This window comes from Marmota flaviventris, chromosome 9, assembly GCF_047511675.1.
Source record: "Marmota flaviventris isolate mMarFla1 chromosome 9, mMarFla1.hap1, whole genome shotgun sequence".
NCBI classification, from domain to species: domain Eukaryota; kingdom Metazoa; phylum Chordata; class Mammalia; order Rodentia; family Sciuridae; genus Marmota; species Marmota flaviventris.
In genome coordinates this window covers 62325441-62346670 of record NC_092506.1, presented here as the reverse complement: position 1 = coordinate 62346670, position 21230 = coordinate 62325441, and the positions used below count along the sequence as shown (strand labels likewise).

The 21230-nt window shown below is 45.7% G+C and overlaps 1 protein-coding gene across 1 annotated transcript; it reads left to right on the top strand.

Annotated features, from left to right (window-relative positions):
- The first annotated feature begins 13676 nt into the window (after positions 1 to 13676).
- Positions 13677 to 19981, top strand: Ucp2 (uncoupling protein 2). Its single transcript, XM_027942564.3, has 8 exons — positions 13677 to 13799; positions 14599 to 14756; positions 17023 to 17241; positions 17398 to 17608; positions 18388 to 18582; positions 18658 to 18759; positions 19062 to 19242; positions 19597 to 19981. The coding sequence occupies exons 3-8, from the start codon at positions 17116 to 17118 to the stop codon at positions 19709 to 19711; spliced, it is 930 nt and encodes a 309-aa protein (XP_027798365.1). The 5' UTR covers positions 13677 to 13799; positions 14599 to 14756; positions 17023 to 17115; the 3' UTR covers positions 19712 to 19981.
- Positions 19982 to 21230: the final 1249 nt, after the last annotated feature.

The window sequence follows — 21230 nt, the reverse complement described above, 5'->3', positions numbered from 1 at the left end:
TTAGGTGCAGAGGTGAATAAGACCTGTCCTGTCTTCCAGGAGCTCTTCAGGGTGGAGGATGCTGAGCAGAAAGACAAACCACAAACCACCAATTACCACAGAATGGTAAAAGCTACAAATGAAGGTACATATGAAGCACCCAGGAGAGGGTGTTCAGGTGAGGGACACTGAGCCTGGTTTAAGAGGCCAGAAGCTTCTTGGGGGAAGACCTGAAGGACAAATAGAAGTTACACAGGCGAAGGAAGGTGGATGAGAGTCACTCTAGGCAGAGAAGAGCTCGTGCAGAAGCTCAGAAACAAGACAAGAACAGGGCAGCCTTGAGGTTGCCAGCTGTTGCTGTGCTGGGTTGCAGACTTGCAGGGGTGCAGTGAGAAAGATGGAGATGAGGAAAGTAGAGGCCACATGTTATGGACTGAATTTGTTTCCCCAAATTTATATATCAAATCCCTACCCCCTCAGGTGATGGTGTTTGGAGGTGGAGCCTTTGGGAGGTAATTCGATTTTGATGAGGTCATGAAGGTGGGATTCCCCAACACAGGGTTAGTGTCCTTGTAAGAGGAGGAAGAGAGACCCAGAGATCACTCTTTCTCCTCACCGTGTGAAGACACAGGAAGAAGGCAAGCCAAGAAGAGACCCACCCACACACACCAGAAACCCAACTTCGGAACCTTGACCTTAGACTTCTCAGTCTCCAGAGCTGTTGTGTAAGACAACCAGTGTATGATAGTCTGTAATGGTAGCTTTGTGATCTAATATGCCAACACTAGGGAAATTGTAGTGTCTGGGAAATTGGAGTGTTTAAGTAGGGAATAATGAGCTGCAGAACAGAGAAGGAATTAGAGGAGTGCACTCTGATCCTAGTTGGATGAGACTGTGGTTGGAATCAAGGCAAGAGTCTTTGAAGTGGCAGCTGAGTGGATAGAATAGTCATAAATCAATGGTACTTGGTAAGATTCTATCTGGAAGGAGTAGTGAGAGAGAAGAGCTGCTTACACGTGTAAAATAACATACAAATAATAAATTCTACCATCTTGCTGGGCATGGTGCCACACATTTGTAAAGCCAGAAACTTGGGAGACTGAGGCAGGAAGATCACAAGTTTGAGACCAGCCTTAGCAACTTGGCAAAATTCTGTCTCAAAATTAAAAAATAAAAAAGGCTGGAGAGCTGGGGTTTTGGCTCAATGGTACAGCGCTTGCCTATCACCCGTGAGGCACTGGGTTCAATCCTCAGCACCACATTTTAAAAAATAAAAATAAGCAAAATAAAGGTATCATGTCCATCTACAACTAATAAAGATATTTTTAGAAAGGGGGTGGTGGTTAGGGATGTGGCTCAGTGGTTAAGTGCCCCTGGGCATTCAATCCCTGGTACCACAAACAAACAAACAAACAACAACAAGGACAAAAAAAAAAAAAAAAAAAACTTACCATCTTTTCTATTTTAAAAGGTACAGTTTTTTGCTGTTGGTAAAATAGTTCATATTGTTCTAAAACCATCACCACCATCCCTCTCCAGAACTCTTGAAACCCTGCAACTCTATTGAACTTGACTACTCCAAATATCTCATATAGGTGGAATCATAGAGTATTTGTCTTTTGCTTCACTTAGCATAACATTCTCAAGATCCATTCATTCGGTCTCATGTCCATTATTTATGCACACCATGTTTTTTTTCCCTTTCAAATTTATTTATTTATGTATTTATCTTATAGTAGAATGCATTTTGATATATAGTACACAAATGGAGCACAACTTCTCATTCCTCTGATTGTACATGGCTCAGGGTCACTCCACTAGTGTAATCATACGTGTATATACGGTATTAAAGTCTGTCCCTTTCTACTGTCCTTCCCATCCCCACAACCCCACCCCTCCTCTGACTCCCCTCTACACAAACCAAAGTTTCTTCATTCTTCCCTATCCGCCCCGTCCCCCCTCACTATGGATCAGCATCTGCTTATCAGAGAAAACATTTGGCTTTTGGTTTTTAGGAATTGGCTTATTTCTCTTAGCATGATATTCTCTATTTTCATCCATTTACCTGCACATGCCATAATTTCATTATTCTTTAAGGCTGAGTAATATGCATACCATGTTTTGTTTATCCACTCATCTGCCAATGAACACTTGAGTGCTTTCTACTTTTGACTATTGTGAATAACGCTGTTATGAACATAGGTGTACAAATATTGTTAGACCACAACTCAAAGAAAAGACCACTGATTCCAATTAAAATCAAATTAAAGCAAGCTTATATTTTGACCATGGGAGCCAAAGACAGCCCCACAGCTTTCTTGCAGCTCAGCTTTATAGCCCAGAAAGTTACACAAGGGGGGGGGGGGTTATAGATAACAAAACTCTGAAAAGCATAACACAAAGGCTAGTTTATATTTTTGCTGGCCCCGACATCAGAATTTATGAAGGTCATTAGAGCCTCAGAGAGGGTTGTTATCTGATCAGGGAAAGCCAGGCATGGGTGAATTCAAGGCACAGGCAGGCATTCCAAGCAAGTTCAGAATTTGCAGTCATTTATAGTAAATCCAAAATTAGCTTTTATGTCTTTGTGGTGAGATGGCTCCCAATTTTAAGAGGGAATCAGACTGGGTCTATCAATATCTCTTCAAGACAGTGCTTTCCATTATTTTAGGTATATAACTGATAAGAAACTGCTTGATCTTATGGTAATTCTATTTTTTATTTCTTTGAGGATTCACTATACTGTGTTCTGTAGCAGCTGTGTCATTTTACATTCCCACCAGCAGTGCACAGGGCTCCATTTCTCCAGTTCCTCCTTATTTTAGCCAACACTCATCTCGTTTGCTGTTTTATTTTGGTACTGGAGATTGAACCCAGGAGTGCTTTTCTGCTGAGCCATATCCCAGCTCCCTAAAAAAAAAAAAAAAAAAAAAAAAAAAAATTGAGACAAGACATCACTAAGTTGCTAGGGACTTGTTAAGTTGGTGAGGTTGGCCTTGAACTTATGATCCTCCTGCCTTAGATTCCCGAGTAACTAGGATTACAGGCATGTGGCACCACCAAGCCTGGCTTTGTGTGTGTGTGTGTGTGTGTGTGTGCTGTTTTAATATATAGCTATCCTAATGGGCATGAGGTGGTATTTCATGGTGATTTTGATTTGCATTTCCTTAATTACTGATATGTTAGCTTCCCCTCATTGTAACAAAATACCTAGAATATATAGGAATATAATAAATATAAATATAAAATATAAGGGGGAGAGATTTATTTTGGCTTGACAGTTCAGAAGTTTCAATCTGTGGTCACTTGGCCTCTTAGTTTTGGGGCCTGTGACAAGGCAGGACCTCATGGCAGAAGCACCTGGAAGAGGAAATTGCTCACCTCATGGTGCCAGGAAGTAGAAAGGGAGTTGGGGAGAGAGGGAGGGAGGAGCCAGATATACTCTTCAAGGGCACACCCCCAATAACCTAACTTCCTTTCACTTGGGCCCCATCTCCAGAAGTTTCCACCACTCCCAGTAGCATCACCAGTTGGTGCCAAGTCTTCAACACATGAGACTTTGGGAGACACTCCAGATCCAAACTATAACAATTAGTGATGTTGAGTGCCTCTCCATACTTCAGGCTATTTGCATATTTTCTGTGGAGAAATGTCTATTTAAAAGTTTGACCATTTTTTAATGAAAATAAGAATTAAAGAACTACAATTTCCTGCAACTTGAATGAGTCTCACACAAATAATATTAAGTGAAAATATGAAATAGTGCATTCTATGTAATTTCACTCATGACATTTAAGAACAGGAAAAACAAATATTCATTGTTAAAAATCAGAATGATGATTATTCTTTGAGTGAACAGTGACTGAGAGAGGTCACTTTGAGGATGTTATAATAATTCTCCATGCTTGTGCTTGTTATAGAGGTATATTTGCTTCATAAAAGTTTTTTTTAATTATGGAAACTTTTATTAATATGCTTAGGAAAACCAGTAATCAATTCTTCCTAAATATTACCTAAATTTATTTATTTATTTATTTTGGGGGGTGCTGGGGATTGAACCCAGGGCCTTGTGCAAGTGAGGCAAGCACTCTACCAATTGAGCTATATCCCTAGCCCCCTCATAAAAGTCTATCATGCTATACATTTGTAATATGTTCACTGTTATACTTCACAAAAAGTTTATTTTAAAAGTACACAACTTGAAGAAGAGACCAATAGTGATTTCCAAGGGGTGTGCGTGTGTGTGTGTGTGTGTGTGTGTGTGTGTGTCTGACACTGCACCAGGCTAAGGGAACAAGCAGTCCACAGGCTCTTATGTGGGAATGAGCTTGTATGTTCAAAGAATAGAAAGAACATAAGATAGTTGCATAGCCAGAAGCCCATGTGGTTGGAGTGATGTGAATGAAGAGGTACAGTGAGATCATTCATTTATTCATTCATGAAATATGTGAGAGATGTGCCAGAGGCTGAGAAGACAGAGGATAGCCAATTGTTCAGAAAGTTTGGCAGAGAAATGAAGGAGAAAAAATAGCCATTGTAGAAGGAAACTCCTAAGGATTCCTTTCAATTTGCATACTCTCACACATACACAACACACACACACACACACACACACACATATGACACCCAAGTAAAAGAGAGGAGAAATTGGAGACCAGGGGAACAGATGCAGAGGCAAGGTCCTGAAAATATAATGGGACAGAATAACGAACATAGGTAGGAGGAATTGCTCTGCAAAGGATATAAGAAACCTAGAAATATAAGAGTCCTCAAGGCAAATATATATAAAAGGAAAGAGAAGCAAAATGAAAGCATCCTCTAATCTTTTCAGTGAAAGTTGAGGAATGGTCACATATGAAAGAGGGTTAATGGGCCTGGAGAATTATGTATAAGAAAGATGACTAGGGGCTGGGGTTACGGCTCAGCAGTAGAGCGCTCGCCTCCATGTGCAAGGCCCTGGGTTCAATCCCCAGCACTACATAAAAATAAGTAAATAAATAAAGTTATTGTGTCCGACTACAACTACGAAAAATAAATATATATTTTTTTAAAAGAAAGATGACTATAACCAGGTGTGCTGGTGCACATCCACCACACCTATAATTTCACCCTCATGAGGCTGAGGCAGGAGGATCACGAGTTTAAGGCCTTGTCTCAAAATGAAAAATAAAAAGGGCTGGGGATGTGGCTCAGTGGTAAATGCCCCTGAGTTCAATCCCAGTAACACACACACACACACACACACACAGAGAGAGAGAGAGAGAGAGAGAAGATTGTGAAAGCCCTTTATTCATAAAATATGATTTAATGAATAAACATGGAACCTCTGATGCAACCCAGATGCAATTCTCTGATCTGGGCCATGCTGAATTATCAGGCACAGGGCAGGCAAAGCAATTTGAAGTATGAGATGCCAGGTGTCCCAAAGTTTCCTCTGAACTGCCCAAGGGCCTTAGAACCCAAGACTTGGGGTTCCACATCCACCATGAACCCTTAGAATAAGTTGCCAGTCAACAAAAGACAAGGTCTTAGGAATTCATAGAGAAAAACATGTAAAGCAAGGTTGTCATCTACATGTCCACAATCAGTTATGATACAGAAATAATTATCTTAAGGAACAAAAATGACCTGTAATCCCAGCAGCTCGAGAGGCTGAGGTAGGAGGATCAGTGAGTTCAAAGCCAGCTTCAGCAAAAGTGAGGTGCCAAGCAACTCAGTGGGATCCTGTCTCTATACAAAATAGGGCTAGGGATGTGGCTCAGTGTTTGAGTGTCAATCCTCAGCAGAAGGGTGGGGTAGAGGTGGAGAGAACCACCTCTCTTTCTGTTGTGGCAACGTGAGAGTTGTTTTGTTATTCAATCTGTAGTTACTTCCTCAATTATCATTCAAATGACTCTGTATTCTCCTGGTGTCTAAGCAGAAAGTCAAATCTGGTTCTCCTTTCTCATCTGAAGGATCACTGTTTGCAAATCCAGTAGAAGCATACAGCCTGGTGACATAGCCACAAAAATTCCAGCAAGCCCACTTTGTTCCTTTCCATTTGCCTTGCTTTATAAACACTCACACAGACATGAACAAACTATCCTTGTAGTTCTGTTTTAACAAATGGAAAAGATTTCTCCCATCCTATCATTCAGCACTGAGAGCATATCTGAAGTCATCATATTTACTGTCCTTTGGAATCAAAGGCAAATTCGATTTTTTTTTTGACAGTTCCTGAGGTTTTGTAACTTTGGATTATAAAAGATATGAGGCTCTGACCTCTGGGTGTGGCTCTAGATAACTGATTTAATACATCGAGGTCTCCTATTCTGATGGGAAGGATTCACTGGTTAGAGGAGCCAGGGGAAGAAGCACTGTGTACTTTTTATGCAGAACTCTGTTGCAGGCTACAGGGTCCATATCAAGAAGGCAGTGGAGGAGATTCTGAAGAAAACTGAAATTGGGTTGTTCTGACTGCAGCCCATAGATTTATGATGATGGGGACAAGGTAGTTTGCTTCTGAGAAAAAAAATATCTCAGCACTTTGCCCTTCTCCTTTACCAGTGTTTTGGATCTTTTCTACTAAAAAAAAAAAACAAAACACTTATGTGCGAGTTTAATAACTTTGAGGAAAGATTTCTGATCATTAAAAAGGCAAGAATTGAGTCAAACAAGACAGTAATATGCTTTGTGTATCCTGTAGACAGGCCCAAACTGTTAATACTAGCTGTGTTGGGTGATCTGGACTCCCCCTGTCGGTCAGTTGATTTGTAGCTGAGGAAGCTTCTGTTCAGGTCTCTTTCCTCACCACTCCATCATGGAAATATCCTTTGTGGAGCTAAAATACTTTTAAATCTGTTTACAAATCAAACATCCTATCATTATGAATGATGTTGACCCAAATCGCTCATTTGTCTTTTCTAATGGACAAAGCCCAATGAGCAACGCTCAGAAACATCATTCCTGGGATGGAGGTACAGCTCAGTGTCCAGCGCCTGCCTAACATATTCAAACTCCTGGGTTCCATCACCAGTACCACCAAACCAAACCAAACCAACAAAACGATGTTCTTAACCTGGTAAGTCTGTTTTAAAGATATTTGCAAGCTCTACAGCAGTATACTTATCTGTTGAAAAAAATTCCTTACTGAGTTCCAAAACAGTCACCTAGTCCTCAATTTATTACAACACTTTCAAGAAAATAAAATTGTCCTCAGACATTGATAAATCCAAATAAATACTTTATTATATAAATTATGCAGCACACTGTAGTTTAGTAATCCGGAAAGTAGAGTATCAAAAAAAGTAGAGTATCAAAACAGGTGATTTCACCCATTGCTTTTTTTTTTTTTGGCACTGAGGATTAAACCCAGGGTTTAATAGCATTGAGCTACACCTCTATTTCTTTTTATTTATTTATTTATTTTATTTGGAGACAGGGTCTTCCTAAATTGCCAAGACTGGCCTTGAACTTAAAATCCTCCTGCCCCAGCTTCTGGAGTCACTGGGATTATAGGTGTAAATATCTGACTAAATTTTCAGGCAAAATGCCTATCTTTACATCATTTTAATGAATTGATCAATTTACACCACCCACAATGCTTTAATGGAAATTTCCTCTGAGTATATTGGTAGAAGATGACCAGTATGTGACCATTCTTTAAATTTCAGAAAGAAAAATTTTTAATTTACACCAATTCTTAAGATCAAGTAGTGTTATCTTTTTATGTCAAGAAACCTGAGGTACTCAGCTCCAGTAAAATTGAGCAATGAATGATAACTTATCCCATTGTCCCAAATGTTCTCCCTAGTCCCATATTAAAGTGGTATTATCCTCAGGCCTTTGATTATAATAGCCAATAATTTAAACACATGGCATAAAATTATCTCAACCGTAGTAATTCCTCAAAACATTTTCATTTGTGTTTCTTATTTTTTTTTCTTTTTTACTGGGGATTGAACTCAGGGGCACTCAATCAATGAGCTATATCCTCAGCCCTATTTTGTATTTTATTTAGAGATAAGGTCCCACTGAGTTGCTTAGGGACTCACTTTTGCTGAGACTGGCTTTGAGTTTGTGATCCTCCTGCCTCAGCCTCCCAAGTTGCTGGGATTACAGGCATGGGTCACTGTGTACCCAGCGCTGGGGGTTCTCTTGAGATGTACTTTGGAATGCCACTGTTCAGTTTTGATTAAATGAGAAAATCTATGTGAAGACTATCACATACAACCTTTACAGGAAAGAATCTTCCACAATGCTTCCATCTCAGTAGGAAACTCTCTCTAAATGTTTGGTTCAATTTCATCTCTCAAGTGGGTTTAAAATAATTCACTTAAAAATATATGAGCATCAAATTTCCATGATTTCTTTTCAAATGCAGTCAAATAATGTTTTCTTGGTGGAGTGAGGGGAATTAATACTGTCAATCTACTCAATCTTGTTAGCAGAAACCACTAGAGACATTGGAAATGTTCGATCTTTTCTCACGTTGGCTTTTTATTTATTTATTTGTAGTTGTAAACGGACAGAATGCCCTTATTTGTTTATTTTTATGTGGTGCTGAGGATTGAACCCAGTGCCTTGCACACGCTAGGCAAGCGCTCTGCCACTGAGCTACAGCCACAACTTCTCATGTTAGCCTTTATTGCTTGAAGTTTTCTGTTTTGGTTTTTTTCCTCTGCCATTTGTGGCTTTTTTCATTTTCAGTGTTTCAAACTAGTTTGTATATAAAGATCTTGAAGTTCCCAATCTCCCAGCTCAGAGGATTATTTTATAGTATTGAATAAGCACCAAGTCAAACTCCAGTTTCAATATGGTGAAAATGTTTCAATATTCAGTGAAAATGTTTATTTTGAGACAAATGTTTATTTTGATAACAAAATGTATGAAACATTGTTAACTTGATTATTTGCATGTGTGATATGTTCACAAAAAAGCCTGTAATATATAAAATTCAATGAAATAGATATGAAACAAATTTTCAAAAAACACTTATCTGTATCCATAAAGTCTCCAGGTTTTGTACAGGGTATCTTTTTTTTTTTTTAACTTCATTTTATTTCTTTTTAAGTTCCAACCCAGTGCCTCACATGTGATAGGCAAGCACTCTACCACTGAGCCATAACCCCGTCCTCTACAGGGTATCATATGACTTGGGCGAGTTGCTTGCTAAAAATCCAGAAATAGCCAGGCACTGTAGTGCATGCCTATAATCCCAGTGGCTCAGAAGGCTGAGGCAGGAGGATTGCAAGTTCAAGGCCAGCACTCAGCAATTTAGTGAGACCCTAAACAACTTAGCAAGACCCTCTCTCTAAATAAAATATAAAAAAGATGGGGTTGTGGCTCAGTGGTTAAGCTCCCTTGGGTTCAATCCCCAGTACCAAAAAAATTAAAATTAAAAAAAAAATCCAGGAATACAGGGTCTATAGCAGTGCTGTGATCTGCCTGATTCCACTGGGGGGAAAATTCTTTTAACGAAATTCCTTCTTAAGGAATCCATGTTGTAGCCTGGTGTTCTCTACTTCCCTTTCCAAGTGTCTGCGATCATCCTTTGTCTCTTGAATTTTGCCAAAAGTAAACAAACATCTCAGGAATAATATGAAGTCTTTGGAATTCAGATTTTTTTTTTTTAAAGAGAGAGTGAGAATTTTTTAATATTTTTTAATTATCGGCGGACACAACATCTTTGTTTGTATGTGGTGCTGAGGATCGAACCCAGGCCGCACGCATGCCAGGCGGGCGCACTACCGCTTGAGCCACATCCCCAGCCCTCAGATTTTTGTTTTACAACCATCATTGTTACTGGAGTCCTAGGCCAGAGGTATGACTCTGGAAAGCCAACATGCCAGTTCCAGTCACTTATCCAGAAAACCATACAGAAAAGATAATGGTGAAAAGCATGAAAGGAACTTTAATTAGTGTAGCTATATTGGGAAGACCAGGGGAACACTCATCCTTAGCCCTGTCTTCAAAGGTCTGATAATGACTTTGAGGTTATATAGAAGGGAGAATGAGGGCAAGGATGGGTGTTTGCAGAGTTGGAGGCTTTGCACAGCTGCCAAAGCAGGTGACCTTGATCTGGGGTGGTCTGGTCCATCATTATCCCAAGGTTGTTTAGATGGGGTCTTGTTGGCTGTAAGAAAGTTGCTATTGTCTGAAAGGTGGCTTCAACTCATCACAAGATGTTTATGGATCACCACAGTGACTCAGAGCAAAGGAAGGAGAGATGCCAGCAAAACTGAAGAGTCTAAGTCCATGTCACAGGAGGAACTTTTCATTCACAGGCCTTTGGCTCCATCTTGTTTTTTGATATTTCATCAGAGATCACTTACGAGTTTAGCAATTTTACTATGAATTCACCAAGATTCTGGGAATCAGTTCATCACAGCCAGAGGAAGAAGCTCCTGTGTAAAACCTAGATCAGTGAGTAGAAGGGAGTCTCCATAGTGCCGAAAAAGATTTTTTCTTTTCTTTTTTAGAGACACAGAGAGAGAAATTTAGAGAGAGAGAATTTTTTTTTAATATTTATGTTTTTGGTTTCCGGCGGACACAACATCTTTGTTGGTTTGTGGAACTGAAGATCGAACCCAGGCCGCACTCATGTCAGGCAAGCGCTCTACTGCTTGAGCCACATCCCCAGCCCCAGGAAAGATTTTCTGCCTTAACTTCTGAGTATCCCCTCTGCTTCTGCCAAAACCATGTGCTCAATGTGTTTTTCTTTCCTGCTACAAGTATCTAGTCCCAATCCAGCTCTGATCTCCTCAGCTGTTAGCTGACAACTCCTTCTGCTTGTGGACAACACACAAAACAAATGCCTGGTGCCGGATTGATCAGGATTTAAATCAGGGATCAGGACTGTGTGACATTTAGGCAAGTCATTTTGAAGGAGGACCCAGTCACGGACCTGGCCAATTCCATTTTGTCCCTCTCTGACTCCATTGTCTCTTTTTTCTTCTATTTTTCTTGCAATACTGAGGACTGAACCCAGGGGCACTATATTACTGAGCTACAATTTCAGTGAAAATGTTTATTTTGAGACAGTGCCTTGCTAACTTAGAATAGACTGGTCTTAAATTTTTGAACCTCCTACCTCAACCTCCAGAATAGTGACATATATATATATATATATATATATATATATATATATAAACTCTCTTCCAGCGTTACCTTGGATTCTGGGAATAATAGGCCTGATTGATAAGCATAGTTATGACAAGGGACCCAAAATATAGGGACAGATCATCCACAAGACTGCCCCCCAAAGTGGGTGTAATTGCCCCTAATGAACTGAGGCTTCCGTACTAAGCAAGAGTAGTCATTTCATGAAGGGAACTGAATCGCCCTTTAAAGGGACCATGACCTTCCTAGAACTGTGGAGCTCCACAGAGCCAGTCCTGATACAACGATCAACCAGACCAAGGTCTGAACGAGATGACCTACTCTGCCAGCTATGAAAAACCCCCAGCCTTGCAAACTGAGGCCTTTGCATTTGTTCCCCTTTAAATTCTCGTGAGCCTCTTAAAGACAGATCTTTAGTCACGGAACCCTTTTATCTGTTCTTTCCTGCACAGCCATGCTGATTGAACTCCTTTTCTACCCTTCATCACTGCTCATCTTTTTGATTGGCATATAGAGTTGGGAGACCGAGTCTGATATACTGGGATCCCTGGAGCCCAGGTCTTTGTCCTAGGATTCTGGTAACAATTTAACCTCTTTGGGACTCTGTTTCCTCTTCCCCAAAATAAAAGTTAATACAGGTTTTCAAAAGATTATGTGAAATAACCACAATGCACCTGACACATAGTAATTGTACTCAACAAATGTTCCTCTCCACCCTATCCTCCTGATGCTAGATACTGAGAACTTTGATAGAAATGAAATAGAGTCACTTGAGTTCAAGTATACCGAAAAACGTTGAGTGGGGCCGATGTTGAGAGCCACAGCCGAAGGGGCCCCAGCAAACTTCCAGCTGCCAGCAAACTTCCAGCTGCCGGCTGATGATTGGCTCACAGCGGCTGCAGCAACATCTAGCTGATTGGCTCCTCTGCGGTGATGCTCATTGGGCTATTTCCCTGCCCTTTCAGACCAGGGAGCTGCTCATTGGGGGACTTTTTTGGCTCCGCCCACGTGACCCAGCCAATCGGCCTCAAGAGCAGGAGGATTGTGGGAGGTTGGAGAGAGAGGCTAGTGGAAAGCTGGTGGTGGCAGTTGGGGCTCTGAGGGTTTTTCCTGAGAGGTTGTTTTGTTTGGCGTGTGTGGTTCTAAAAATAAAGTTAGTTTCTTTTGACAAGTGGCTCCTGATTGTGCCCAGCCAGACTGTGGCAGGCCTTCACTTAGGAAGGAAGACCCGGCTCTGAGGGCAACAAAGTGTCAGGTTGGCTTGCTGGAATAAAAGGAAGGAGCTAGTTTTACAGGCTGCTTGCAGGTGTGGACTGGGGTTTTGGATGTTAATTGGCTTCAACCTATGAGGGTACTTTAACTGAAGTATCCTTGCCCTGTGTTAAGGATGAGTTAAGTGAAAGTATCCTGGCTCTAATGGTGTGCCTGGTGTTGTTTCAGGATGGAAAATGAGGCTTATTTGGTATTTGATAACTGAATTAAGGTGGGACCTTCTAACAGCAATCAGGCTCTGAGCCAAGGCCCCTGAGTGCATTTGCCCTTTGTCCCTACTATCTCACTCCCCCTGAACTTTCTACAAAGCACTTTCCATAGCAGTTAAAACTGTACTTAACCCCTACATAGAGGCCTTTGGAGGGAGTGATACCATAAACAAAGGAAATAGCTTCTTGCTCTTGGAGTGCTCACAATGTAATCCAGGAGACATAGTCCGTGCCCTGACTGAATACTTGAATCCTGTGAAGCAGACAAGAATGAAAGCAGAGGAAGGACAGAGGTTACACAGAAGTAGGGACTGGGAGTTCAAGGATAGAGACAGTCTTCCTTCTTCTGTTCCTCAAATGCATGTGTTGTCCTGGCCAGGGGACCCACCTATTGGTTGTTTTTGTGTATGTCATCCCCACAAGATCATCAGCCAGTTGAGATCCCTGCCCAGGGCTGAGCACCCAGATGGCTCGAGCCAGCTCTGCCTTCCTTTCATGGCGCCAGCGGTTTGTTTGCTCCTCCTTGCCTGGAGACAGGAGGTCACGCTTGGTGTCCCCGCCCCGCCTTTTATTCCCGGGGTCCCCAAGGGCAAGACTAGCACAGCAGCAGAGGAACTCCCGCCGCGCCCAGCTGTCGGCAACGGTTGCCCGGCCACCTGCTGCTGCAGCGGGATTGGCTCCTCCCCCACCCCAGGGAGCCCGCGCCTCCCTCCACAGCCTGGGGTCGCGGGAGGCGGGTACAAAGGGAGTGCGTGTACCCCCTGCAGCCTCTGGGCGGCTGGTAGAAGGTGCCCTGGCCAACAGCCAGAAACGTGTAGCCCCGCACCAGATTCTTCTTGCTTCCGGGAGGGCTGACCCCCCGGAGAGGGGGAGGTGGAGTAGGGAGGCGCGAGGGGGCGATCCTCCGAGAAAGAAAAGGGGGTAAATACGGTGATGGCCCGCGCGGAAATGGGAGTGGAGGAAGGCGCCAGGCAACCTCCAGGAGGGACAGTTCTAGTGGAAAGGCGGCCGCTTGAGAGTTCCCGCTCCCACTGTTGGAGCGGGCGGCTCTTGCCTGGCCCCGCCCCGCCCCGCCCTCAAGCCACGCCCCCGAGGCTTAAATTGCGCTGCCGCCCGCGCAAACCCGGTTGCAAGCCCGGCTAAACCGCGCGTTGGGATCAAGCTGAGTGGGTGCTGCTTTCGCTTGACCTCCGCTCGCCGACAGAGTCGCCTACGCTCTCGTGTTCTCTCTGCAGCCCGGTGAGCGCAGCTCCAGCCCTGCGCCCGCCACACCTGCCCATTCCCGCTAACTCGGCTCTGCGGACTCTGTGCTCCCCGCTCTTTAATTATCTTCTCTCCTCCCAACCTAGTTTGTAGTTCTTATTGTCCTCCTGTGCTTTTTCTTTATCCCTCTTCTGTTGCCCTTTTCCCAACTCCCTTTTGTCCTTTTCCTCTTGCGTCCAGTTGGCTGTAATTTAAGCCTTTCATTATTTCCCCTCAGCCACGATGTCCAGCCTGCCTTGAGTGGGGGTCCTCCGGGCCTCTGTGATGGCCAGGATGATCCTCCCCTGGGGGCTCCAGGCCTGTGCCCGCAGCGTCTTTCCTGGGGCATTTCTGCTGGGAGGAGGCTTTGAGCTACTTTATCCCGGCCCACTACCAGCCGCTCCAGGCCCCTGGCAGTCCAGATCTGGACCTTAACCAACCCCAAAGAGAGGGACTGTCCTATCATGACACCCCTCACAGTACTCCTACTCAGCAAGTCTGCTGACTGTTGAGTGATACCAGCCTAGGGGACTATCAGGAAAACAAGCCTGCAAAAGAGCCAAGGTTTGATACTAAGCAGACAGGAGAGAAAGGACTTCTAAGTTGATCCCCCACCCCAGCCTGTGTGTGCATCTAATTAGTCCCTGGCTGTCTGGGTGGAATGGGCCCCAACCCTCTTCCCCCAGATCAATGACTGAGTGGGCTTTTGTGTCTTAGGCAGGTGGTCCTTGCTGGGGTGTGGTCTTTTAAGGTGGATTTCTCCTTTTAAACTTTCTCCCTTTGCCCTCACCCACAGGACACATAGTATGTCCTTTAGGTGTTTCGTCTTCCAGCCATTTTCTATGGAAAACCAAGGGGATCGGGCCATGATAGCAGCTGGCAACTTTGAAGAATGGGACGCCTTTAGAGAAGCTTGATCTTGGAGGCCTCATCCTGAGACCTAAGCAAAGCCGGGTAAGAGTCCAGGATAAGGGAGTGGTCTCCTATTGCCTTTCTGCCCTGTTCTTGTGTCAGCAGCATATTGACAAAAATAATTACTGTTACCACCCAGTGAAGTGGCTCTTCACAGTTCATTGAGCACTTTCATCATCCTTGATCTCCTCTAGCCCTTAAGCCAACCTTGCCAACCCAAGGATGATGGTCCCCATTTTATAAAGGAGGAACCTGAGGCATATTCAATGGCCTCAAGTCACCCTGGAAGTCAGCAGGAGATCGAAGACAAGAATCTATTGTTCAAACTTCTTATTGTTGACTCTAGCTTTTGACTATCCCTGTGACTGAGATTAATAGTCAAGTGAGTGTACTTTTTGAGCTCTGAAACTGTTACTTTTTATCCTGGGACTACAAAATATGATTAATTCTAGGCCTGAGTTTTACTAACTGTTCTTAGTAGGGTTTTAATACTTTTGCCACTATACCCACCCCTCTCATCAAAGACCTGACCTTTGGCAAACCCAAGTCAGCATTCAAAATGGCAGCTGAGCCCCTGTCCACTTGCCTTTGAGCTGGGTAGCAGCTAGCCTTCTCTGGCCTTCACAACACCCTGCAATCCAGTTCGAGTGATAAGACTCTCATATCTGTGCCCAGAGAAGGTACATCAGCTGCCTGATCCTTCTCAGAACTGTTTGATTGGCATGAGAAAAGCTTCCTTGTGAAAGGTCCTGTCTGTGCCTGGGGCTGAGAAAACAGGAAGAAAGAAATGACAAGTTGGGCAGCAATGCAAAACAGCATAAGCTTTGGAGCCAAGAAATGTGCTTCCCAAGTTGCCTATCTAACATAGAAATAAGTGCAGGTGCCTCACAGGGCAACTGGGAGGTCTAAGTGAGCTAATAGAGTGCCCCAGGCAGTAAGGTGGGATAAAATGTGGAGCACCCTCTGGGGGAATGAGGTATCAGCAGGAAAGCTGGGGAGGCAAGAAACTCTATTAGCCCATTCTGCCATCTGAGCATCAGTCTCACTGAGCCTCATGTGATCAGACTCCATGGCAATGTGAATCAGGTCAAGCCCTTTCCCAATAGGAGTTTTTGAAGCAGTTGTTTTGGTTAGTTGCATTTTGATTTCCCCATTTGCCCCAGCCATCTGAGGTGACTCAGGAGGAAGAAGCTGGGTGAGCTCTTTCCCTGGGTCACAGGCAACTCCCACAACGTCCTCCTCAGGCCACCCAGCTCTTACCTCCTGAGGCCCAGCGACAGGAGCAACCAATCAAGCTGAGCTCAGAGCAGCTGCTCCTGTGTAATCAGGGAAGGAGAAGCAGGTTACCCTCCCCCTCTGGGGTGCTGGGCTCACTTCCTCCTGGGGCAGAAGAGGAGGGTGGTGTTCTAACTCTGAGAAAAAAATGGAGCTTTTGGTTTCCTGTATCATTTTTCAGAGCTCTGACTTGCACCTCCCTTCTCTACTTCTCTTGTAGAGGAGCAATCCACCTATTGAAGGAAAGTGTAGGCCAGGAGGAGCCCGGCACTCTATATTGCTTCCTCTCAGGCCTGGGAATTGCCCAACATCCTGTAAGACTCAGCTTACATGGTCTAAAGTCTTTTCTGATCACCCCTCTTCCTTACCTGTTTCCCTGAGAAGTTATTTGTCCCCTTCTTTGTACAGCAGCTAGAATTCCCTGCCCATCCTGGTGCCTGAAAATAAGGCCCCTCCAGGGTGAATATTGCCCCCTGTGTCTCAGTGAACCAGTGCCCAACAAAGCAGGCTTGTTGAACGATGATTAGAGAACCCAAGCTGTGTGGGAGCCTGGAAGGATTGAATTAGTCATCTCCTCCCTTCCTTTTCTTCTCTTCAGTAATTTCAGACCCACAGGAACCTCTCCTGCTTAAAAATCTGGAACATAAGCCTGTAGGTCTTTGCTTGTCAGGTCGTGGTCTGGCAGAAACCTTTCCCTACTTCTGCCAGCCCTCCAGAGAGCTCCATGAGCAGAACTGTGGAGCAACCCCTGTTCCAACAGACCAAGAGTGGGGTCAGTGTCATGAGGTAACACTGGGATCACCGGGATCCTGACTTCCTGAAAGAAGCAGGAGGGAGTCCTTCACAACATCTGAACTCCTTGGGCAGGAATTGCTTCCCTAGCCCCCACTTGAGTCACTTGGAAGATAACTCCTGTTTTCCCTCCTAGGGCTGCTGAGTCCTGCTTAGGGGATTTGTTGGGAAAGGAAGGGGTGGCAAGCAGGGAGGGCCTGGGGGCACTGTTGCTGATGGGGCTTCTCTCCTTTTGGCTTAGATTCCGGCAGAGTTCCTTTATCTCGTCTTGCTGATTGAAGGTGCCCCCTTCTCCAGTTCTTCATCTCCTGGGAGATAGCAGGAAATCAGAATCATGGTTGGGTTCAAGGCCACAGATGTGCCCCCTACAGCCACCGTGAAGTTCCTGGGGGCTGGCACAGCCGCCTGCATTGCAGATCTCATCACTTTTCCTTTGGATACTGCCAAAGTCCGGCTGCAGGTGAGGGAATAAGGCAGAGGGAATAAAGCGAGGCTGCCTAGGGGTTCTAGTGGTATCCGATCTGCTCCCTCACGCAAGGGGGGTGTTTGGGAACATAGGAATGGCAGGAGATGGGGAGGCAGCCTGTTTCTATAGCTACCTGTCTTGACCTTGCAGATTCAAGGAGAAAGTCAGGGGTCAGTGCGTGCTGCAGCCAGTACCCAGTACCGTGGTGTGCTAGGCACCATCCTCACCATGGTGCGCACTGAGGGCCCCCGCAGCCTCTACAATGGGCTGGTGGCCGGTCTGCAACGCCAGATGAGCTTCGCCTCTGTCCGCATCGGCCTCTATGACTCTGTTAAGCAATTCTACACCAAGGGCTCTGAGCGTGAGTGTGCAGCTGGACCTAGGCCTCTGGGTCTTGCCTTTATTTTTTCCTTGCTGATACATAGTACATGTAGCTGAAGAGCAATTGTAGGCCCCATCATCCCTAGGAGGATCAGAGGAATGGAGAAGTGGCAGGGACCCTAATTCTAATGATTTCTGAGGACTTGGGCTATGTCAGGCTCTGAACAGGACACCCTCCCGTGACAGTTTTCATCCCACCCTGGGAATAGGTAGAATTGTTGCAGTGTCACAGATGAAGAGGCTGAGCCTTGAAGTGGGGGGCAGGACTCAGCCAAGGGCACACAGTGGGGAGCCAGAAAACACAGCAAGATTCTTGCCTCCAGGGCCAGCTCTCCTGCACTTCACCTCTGTGATATGCCCTGGTAACCCTCCATTTCACCCATGAGGAAACAGAGCTCAGAATCACCTGGCAGGGAGTAGATATGGGCTGAGAACCCAAGTCTTAGGAGTCCCAGTCTATCAAGAACCCACTTCTCTTAGCCTTGGATTTTGGTTAAATGGAAATAATTCTGACTTCTCTCAGCCGTTGAGCAGGTTAAATGAAGTGTATTTTAAAAGAAAGCCCTCTTACTCCTTGCCTCACCCTAGCAAACAGTAGAGACAATGATACTGTGTTTGATGTGAGAAGTTCTTAGAACAAGCGCTAATCTGGACCTTATTCCTGAAAGTCAGACCATGTGACATGGTTTGAGTGAGGAGAGAGGAGGTGAGAAATGAGGGCAAGCCCAGCCGGCCACTGACACCATGGTTCGCCCACAGATGCCAGCATTGGGAGCCGACTCTTGGCTGGCAGCACCACCGGTGCCCTGGCTGTCGCTGTGGCCCAGCCCACAGATGTGGTCAAGGTCCGGTTCCAAGCTCAGGCCCGTGCTGGAGCTGGCCGGAGGTACCAAAGCACTATCGATGCCTACAAGACCATCGCCCGAGAAGAAGGGTTCCGGGGACTGTGGAAAGGTGTGTACCAGATGTCTCCCCTTCCCCTATCTTCCTCCCCTTTCCCTGGTCTCATGCAGGTTCTCCCTGTTGTAGGGACCTCTCCCAACGTTGCTCGTAATGCCATTGTCAACTGTGCTGAGCTAGTGACCTATGACCTTATCAAGGATGCCCTCCTGAAGGCCAACCTCATGACTGGTAAGTTAGGGTAGATGGTGCAGGAGTGGGGGTGGGGGACTGGTGGCCTAAGGCCACATCTTTTCATTCTGTTTGCCCTTTGCCTGTAGAGGGAGTTTTATTTTGTACTTACCCTATGGAAGCTAATGGGGATGAAGATCTTACTTGGCACCTTGAGGAATTCAGGCAGGATTGACAAAAGGGCTTTTTAGGTTCTCACAATGGAGTCTCTTTTGACAACCATGAGCATCTTAGTTTTAATTCTCTTGCCTCTGGGATGGTGGGTGAGGTGTGCTGAGTCCTTGCCCACTGCTCCTTGGCAGATGACCTCCCTTGCCACTTCACCTCCGCCTTTGGGGCGGGCTTCTGCACCACTGTCATCGCCTCCCCTGTCGACGTGGTCAAGACGAGATACATGAACTCTGCCTTGGGCCAGTACAGCAGCGCTGGGCACTGTGCCCTTACCATGCTCCAGAAGGAGGGGCCCCGAGCCTTCTACAAAGGGTGAGCCTCTGATCTCCCAGCACCATCCCCAATTCCAGGCCTTCTAGCAACCTGTACCTATCACAGGTGGGAGGGAACCACCTATAACAAAGTGTCTAGGTATTAAAATGAGGACTCAGGGCAAGGGGTGCTACTCAGTGGTAGAGGGCTGGGCTAGCATGCATGAGGTCCTGGGATTAATGGCCAGCACTGGGGGTTGGGGGAACCACAGGGTGGGATTCTTGCTCATAGTAATAGCTGTGGGCTCAGTTCACTGAGTCCTCCTTGGAATAGAGCGACCAGCTCCGATTGGATGCGAGGGCCCAGTGGGAAAAGCCAGGGATGCCCCTGTGACCTGTGTTTTCTCTCCTCTAGGTTCATGCCCTCTTTTCTCCGCTTGGGCTCCTGGAACGTGGTGATGTTTGTCACCTATGAGCAGCTGAAAAGGGCCCTCACGACTGCCTGTGCTTCCCGGAAGGCTCCCTTCTGAGCCTCCCCTGCTGCTGACCTGGCCACCTGGCTTTGGCTTCTCCTCCAGCTGCCCTGCTTCCCTTTCCTCCTTCCCTCCCCCACCTCTTCCTTCTGCTTCTCTTCCCTCCACCTCCCTCCCTGCTCCCATGTTCCCACCCCGTCCATTACCTTATCTCAGGACGCCTGGTTCCAGCTAGGATCCCAAGCCTTCAGTCCCTTAAGAAGTTCAGCCTGACTCATTGTCCTCACCCCCAGCCAGCCTGTCACCCATAAAGCAAGCTCAACCTTGGTGTCTCTTCCCTCTATCATAGCGCTTACCAGAGGTCTTGGTCCACTGGACCCTGGTGGGTTGGGGAGGAGCCACCTGACTTCAAAAAGGAATGAAACCCACTTTCCACCTCCATGGGGGCCCCTAGCCCATTTTTCTCTCCAGACCCAAACCCTGGGCTAAGGTGGCAAGCAAAGAGCAGCCCAGAGAGACAGCAGTGGCTTAATCCTTGCCTCCCCATCCCTTGCTGAGCCTGGTGACCCAGTGCCTACCTTCCCAGCCCCCAGCTGGCTCCAGGCCTATTATCCTGCAGGGTGAGAGTACTCTGTCTTCCCTGCATCTCCTGTACTTTTTGGAAGATTTAGAGGACGTTGAGAATGATAGATGCAGTGGGCTTATTTTATTTTTTATTACAAACGGCAAAACCAGCCGGGCACGGTGGCACACACCTGTAATCCCAGCGGCTTGGGAGGCTGAAGCAGAAGGATCATGAGTTCAAAGCCAGCCTCAGAAAAAAGCAAGGTGCTAAGAACTCAGTGAGACCCAGTCTCTAAATAAAATACAAAATAGGGCTGGGGAGGAGTGCCTGGAGTTCAATCCATGGTACCCAAAACAAATGGCAAGCCCACCTCTCCAAAATCATAGTCCTTGATAGAACAAGTGGGGCTACCTCCCACCCTCCCCGGTCACACCCAGAGGAGGAACTGTTCTGAACTGGGCACAGGTTGGGTTCAGGTTGCAGAGCAAACATCCTGCTTATGCTTGCCTGGGTTTGGGGCTCAAAGTGTCACCCTCTCCCCAGACTAGGGATACCAAGGAGACATTGACAAGTCAGGGCTTTGGCTGCACAGAGGTTTCAACCTCTACCCTCAGAGGCAGGAGAGCAGGTAGGCAGTACTACTTCTGTTTCAAAGGGTGAGGAAATGAGGTCCTGGCACAGGTCTGGGCCTTTAGAATTAAGTCACCCAGGTGTCTGAGGACTGAGACACATTATGTTGATAGACACATGCAGTCAGCAGCTGAACTGGGACTAGGACTCAGACTTTCCCCTTGCTAGACTCTTCCCCCAGGCACCAGTGTTGAAGGTCCTTAGGGAAGTGTGCTTGCAGTATAGAGCCAGGCCCAGAGAATGAGACCGCCCTTCTTTCCCCAACCTAAAGCAGCTGACACTTCCTGTCCTGATTAGCCTATAGGTCAGAGCCAGAGGCTAAGCCCCTCTGCTTGGCCAAGAGGTCCAGGATGTTAGACTGGTTTCTGGACAGGGAAGGAG

What these genes read in the sequence shown, in the direction of transcription:
- Ucp2 (XM_027942564.3), top strand. Translation starts at nt 17,116, where the DNA reads ATGGTTGGGTTCAAGGCCACAGATGTGCCCCCTACAGCCACCGTGAAG. An exon ending in CTACACCAAGGGCTCTGAGC is followed by an intron (nt 17,609 to 18,387) that starts GTGAGTGTGCAG and finishes GTTCGCCCACAG; the next exon opens with ATGCCAGCATTGGGAGCCGA. An exon ending in GTTCCGGGGACTGTGGAAAG is followed by an intron (nt 18,583 to 18,657) that starts GTGTGTACCAGA and finishes TCCCTGTTGTAG; the next exon opens with GGACCTCTCCCAACGTTGCT.